A 5,949-nucleotide genomic window follows, 5' to 3' on the forward strand; every position below is an offset into this window, starting at 1 on the left:
CTTTGTTGTGGTCAGATTTTCAATTGGCATCTGTTCATAAGGGAGGTAATGGGCCAATCATGGCCTAAATCTAGGCTAGGGCCCTGGTGTGATAAGTTGCGGGACCTCACCCACATAGTACAATCTGTTCATGAGTTTTTGCTAAAATAATTTATAATACTTTTAAATTAAATCAGTACAACTTACTGTGTTTAGGATAAGTGCCTCTGTTATGACTTGCATAAAATGAGGATCAAAAACTAAAAATGTGCTTAAAAAATTCTGATATGGTGGACAAAACTATGTGTGTTGGAAACTATTCGTACAAGAAGTATATTCTTTAAGTTTGTAATCATATTTCTCTTTAGTCTCTGCTTGGTATGTTTGTTGTGATATGTTCTACAGTTATGATAATGACTCACTTATGAGTAAAACTAAATCACAAGAATAACATCCAGAATGTTGTAAAATTGGTTTATGCTTACCTGCAAATACATTACATATAGTAGAGTGGTGGAAGAAATAACATATTTAGCACATTTTATCTAAACATCCGTGTTTTAAACAATTAATACCATTTTAAGAAAGTCGTCAGGATACTGTTTTATAATTCTTTGAATGTTCTTTGTTTAATACAAAATGGAATGAGAAAATAGAATAAAAGGCGTCTCATCTTCCCCCACCCTACTATATGTCGTAATAACAATGTAAATAAATACAATACATAAACTTTAACAAACCACACGGTAGTTTTGTGTTACTTGTATATTTATTCCCCATATAACAATATATACATTTACAATTTCAATGCATTATACCCTATGCTTGTAGAACCATAGTAAACCACGCGTGATGTTCCATTTACATGCAAGTGTGATGAAATAAATAATGAACAATAAGACCATTGGTGAAAGTAGGGCAACTGTTTTCTTCACAAATGGGAGAACTGTGAAGAAACAAGATTATTTGGTAAATTTTATTTCTAACACTATCATAGAGAAAGAGAGATATAGTTGGTCGGAGGAAGACGGGCCCCTTTTCATTTTATTTTCTCAATCCATTTGGTGGTAAACAAGGAACATTCAAAGAATTATAAAACCATATCCTCACGACTCCAATAGACTGTTGTTATTTGATTTAAACACAATCGGGATATTTGGATATTATGTGTTAAAGGTGTCCCGTCTTCACCAACCCTTTACACACACCCCTACTATATATACTCCAGCATTGGTAACTATTAGACAATGCATCACTTGTGGGTAAGGGTTATAGTAAGTGTCATTATGGTTATTTTTACTAAATTTATGAATGTTGTTTCTATTAGTTGGAACAATTTCCATTAGGTGTAATGACAAAGGATACATGTAATGAATCTAACTTGCTTTATTCTCACATAGCAAAAAACGACAGTCGTTAAAACACAGGTGTTCTGTTTTATACACTTCATGCCAGCTTACAAATTAGCATGTATGTTTGCGGGTGATAATTTGTTTTTTGGGTCTTGACAAAGGATACATAGACCATAGACGTATCAGTATCGAACCAGGTATCCTGTCTGGCCCCGTGGCAAAGTGGTTAGCGCGCCTGCCTGTATCCTAAAGGTAATGGGTTCAAGGCTTGATGCTGCTACCATTGTGGGCGTATGTGTCCATGGGCAAGACACTTAACGGCAATTGCTCCAACCCAGTGGTCACTAATGGGTTGTCCAAATTATCAGTCATACATAAAATAATTACCCACAAAGTAACATACATGGTAACTCAAAGCTGGCACATGGTGTATAACCATCCATGTCGTTTTCAGGCCATGCGAGAATAAAATAAGTTACATTACATTTATTCATCATACATTTACAATGCAAGCACCTAACCACTGCGTCACAGAACCACACAACGTTTAAATAACTTACATTGTTATTTATAAAGGACTTACCGCTATAACCAAGGAACGTAATGTAGATGTAATAGCCCAGAGCAATCAGCCAGAACGTGTTTCCAACCAACGTTGATATAAAATATTCTTTATCAATAAGAGCTAAGAATAAAAGTTCATGTCATTGTAGAGAATGACCGATATCAATTTGTTTTTACAGTACAAATATTTTTCTATTTTTTACCGATACTGATATTTGACATTATAAGTTACAGTCTATAACAAAACATATTAATCACAAATATTACTCGTAATAAAGATAATGCAAGTTGTAATAGAGAAAAATATTTGTTTTGCAACAAACTGCATGTTCTCTGTAAGCAACATCATGTGTGTTGGTTTAATAAATAAACAATTTTACGTGGCGACCAAACTGAACGCTAAACTATGACGCATGTGAAGGCTAGGAAAGAACAACTTATATAGCCTATGATATATATTGGTGTATTATGGCGTATTTTTACTAATACTGATTATTGGTAAATCAAATCTCAGGTGATAATAATGGTATTTTTGGTGAAGTAGTATATCGGTTGACTTTTCGTCATTAGTTCGGTTGTAAACATGCTTTCAACTATATTTACAAAAACAAACAAAGTAATAAAGTATTTTGATAAAAATTAAACATAAATGGCTGGTTTGTCTGCTAGGTGTAGCAACCACGCTTATTTTTCTCGAACTAAAAGTAAATATGTTTTTAACTGTAAGTGTGTGTTAACAACTATTGTTTTGTCGCTATATCCTGTCTTTTCTTTTAAAATATTTCTATATCTTGACTACCGTAATTAAAGAGACAAACGAAGTTATTAATATATTATTATTTAATATGATTTTAAAGAGCATACTATATTTCCATGCATATTTTCTTGAAAACAACATTTTAAATGCCAGAGGGCAAGGCTTCTCAAGGTAAGTTTTGACTTTTGATTCATATTATGCCCTACTTACGATTGATAAGAAACAGTTGCAGACAGTGTAATATCATGAGTACAGGGAAGAAAGCATTCAGATGAACATCAAATGCATAAGCCCATTCAATATCTTGTCCAACCCTTGATATGTGAACCAAGAACCGATTGGTTAGGAACCTGTAATGTGATAATGTTAATCCGATGGTGATGCATTTGTACATATATAAAACGTTTCTTGGTAAAATTATAAGACATTAACTTAAACCAGATTTTTGTATTTTAAGTTAATGTTTTATGTTTCAAAATAAGCTATTTGTATTTCATTTGTATGTTCTAGTTTTGCTACTATGTAGCAGAATATGAACAGTATGATCGTGTAAATAATTTCTAGATATTGCAAAAACTATACTAATTTCTTCAGTTACTATACTGTACTACTGCAACAGAATGTTTTTGTTTGTTGGATCCATCACAAACAACATATATAAGCACAGTTTAAGTTAGACATGAAATTACCTAAATTATTGAAATAAAAGTGACATCAAATGTTTTAGCACTCTATTTTTTTCTATAACTTAGGTGTCAATCCAAACAACAGAGTCAAAATAATTTGGATTAGCCAGATATTCAAGGAGTTTCCCTACGTTTGATGACTAATAGTAGTAACTGTATTTTGTCAAAGTCATTTCAAAAGCACAAAAACGACTATAAATATGATCGGGGTCATATTAACAGAAAAAAGAGCAACAAGCATAAATAATACGAGTGACACAACAAACATAGTGACTTACCACATAGCTGTAGCAATAATCACCCCCACAAATATACAATCCACCAACACCACCCACAGCAGCAGTTTAAATATTTTTAAAGCAGATAACTTCATAACAAGACCAAACCCGATTGATGTAACTGTGAAGGACAAATATATTGTTAACATTGTTAATGTTTTACTTTGCCTAATGCTATAACTATTTGTAAAATCTATAGTATGAGAATACAGATTCAATAAAGGTTACTTAAGCATCTTTTTTTATTTTTTCCTAAGTGGCAACTGAAAATATCGGCCTGGTGGTTAGCACGCCCGAATCAAACCCAGAGCATATGGGTTCAAGGTTTGACCCAGCTACATAACAAATAACATTCATTTATTCAACAGCCTATTCATTAACCAGTAGGGAGGGAGAAGATGGGGCGCCTTTTTATTCTATTTTGTATTTGTCCCATTTGGTGGTAAACAAAGAAAATTCATATTAATAGAAATTCGTATCCTCATGACTTTGATAGACCGTTGTTAATTGCATAATATGTGCTAAAGGTGTCCCAACTTTTCCAACCCTACAATATATACTTTACATTTAACCCACCGCAAAAACAAAGACTTAGAAGCACAAGAAAAGCAGGATCATCTCGAGCAAATTGATTCTTTGTTTCTAAAAATGTTTTTTAATTTTTTAATTGTCATAATTTATCAACGTAAATGATAATTAACTTACGTTTTCTGTATTGGAAGTTTCTGTATCTGTAATATGGAATACACATGTTTACTATAAAGTATCAACTATCAATACTACACCCCATCTTGGTTGGAACCACACTGTCCATTATTATACAAAAGGTTATAAAATTAATAATTATTTATCCTTGTTAAATAAACCATAGCTCAGCTTACACTTTTTGTGGAGCAATAAATAAATGCATCATTTGCCAAAGTGCAAACTCGAAATCCATTTGTCGGAATCGAATTAACCTTCGTAGATATTTGTAACTCTTTTCCCCCGCTGTTGTGCTGCAATAAAACATTATGTTTGTCTATAAAAGTTACAATGCTATATTTGGTTTGTTAATCATGTGAAGAATATATATATTATATAGGCTATATATTATAATATATAAATATATAGCGTGTGCCAATTGTAGACATTTTATAGGGGCCTGGGCTATGTTTGTTATTGTAGCATGGCAACATTAAGTTTAAATGACTTGAACATGTATTTTTAAACCAAATCCACAAAACTGGAATCAATGTTTCAGACAGATCTTTAAATGTATGATCATGATGCAAGCTATTATATATATTATGCAAGTTATGTCAGGTCAGATTACACTGTGTAGTAGTACAGCCCTACAGGGGTGTGCAACCTATGCTTCATGGCACCTATGAGGCCCACAAAGAAAAGTTGTGTGGCCCGCGAAGCCAGCTGCATATTTTACTGAATTTATTTTATGTGACAATAAATCTCTCTCTATATATAGCAGTTTTCTTCAGAAATTTATGCGTCCGAACTTCATTTTTCTTGGAGAAGATTTAATATTGAAAGATCAAAAACAAAAGGAAACTATTATTGGTTTATGTACAGCCAGTGGGTTCACCCAGTAATTTATACCTGACCCTTCTGAAACAAATGTTGCACACCTCTGGTATAGTACATTAAAAGCATGCAGCAACCACTATTAAGTATTTGTGGCTCACCACAACTTATTCCTTCCATGTTGTTCACCAACTGTGTAAGAAAACTCGGTGTTCCTTGATGACGTGCTTCGAGCAGATTTTGTTGACGTTGCATATGAATATACTGAGCCAGGTGGTGATGCATACGTGGATGCCATCAGATTTTAATTAAATATTTGGTCCTTTGACTCGTTTTATAGTTGCATTAAGATACTTAATTACCTGAGAAAAGAATAAGGAAAAAATAAAGTTAGCAACACAATCAGAGTTATGAACACTCATATTTTGTTACTTTTTAAATCAAGGTTTAAAAAATAACGAAGCTTTGTAATTAAAATAAAGCAATATCAATCTACACAACATGTTTAGTTTAACAATTCATTGAAATGTAACGGACACCAATCTCTAATTGTATATGAATTCAGGTTATATAAGTGTGCGCTTATATAAAATACAAAAACTTAACGACTAATGTTTGTTGATATACAACCGAATAAATATGAATCATTGAAACTAAACGTCATAACAAATGACAACAAAATCAACCATAGTGTTTCGTATCATCAGTATACCAAAGTACTGTGATGGTTCAATGGGTGTATAGAACTTGGTCCCGAAAAACGTAATAGAAGCAAACTTGCCTGCTTTAAAGGTAAGGTTTAGAAAATTTAA

The 5,949-nt window shown here is 32.6% G+C and overlaps 1 protein-coding gene across 2 annotated transcripts; it reads right to left on the reverse strand.

Moving 5' to 3' along the window:
* Nucleotides 1–91: 91 nt before the first annotated feature.
* LOC149730907 (protein unc-50 homolog) lies at nt 92–5,522 on the reverse strand. 2 transcript variants are annotated; one of them, XM_089885269.1, is made up of 8 exons: nt 5,299–5,522; nt 4,498–4,614; nt 4,322–4,347; nt 4,193–4,258; nt 3,617–3,737; nt 2,863–3,002; nt 1,915–2,016; nt 92–141 (listed from the first exon to the last, which is right to left on the reverse strand). In XM_089885269.1, the coding sequence occupies exons 1-8, from the start codon at nt 5,433–5,435 to the stop codon at nt 107–109; spliced, it is 744 nt and encodes a 247-aa protein (XP_089741395.1). In that variant the 5' UTR covers nt 5,436–5,522; the 3' UTR covers nt 92–106. The 2 variants fall into 2 exon arrangements, with proteins under 2 accessions (XP_089741395.1, XP_089741394.1); XM_089885268.1 differs by lacking the exon at nt 92–141 and adding an exon at nt 730–925.
* Nucleotides 5,523–5,949: the final 427 nt, after the last annotated feature.

Source organism: Ciona robusta, chromosome 9, assembly GCF_009617815.1.
Source record: "Ciona robusta chromosome 9, ASM961781v2".
In the NCBI taxonomy this organism is placed as follows: domain Eukaryota; kingdom Metazoa; phylum Chordata; class Ascidiacea; order Phlebobranchia; family Cionidae; genus Ciona; species Ciona robusta.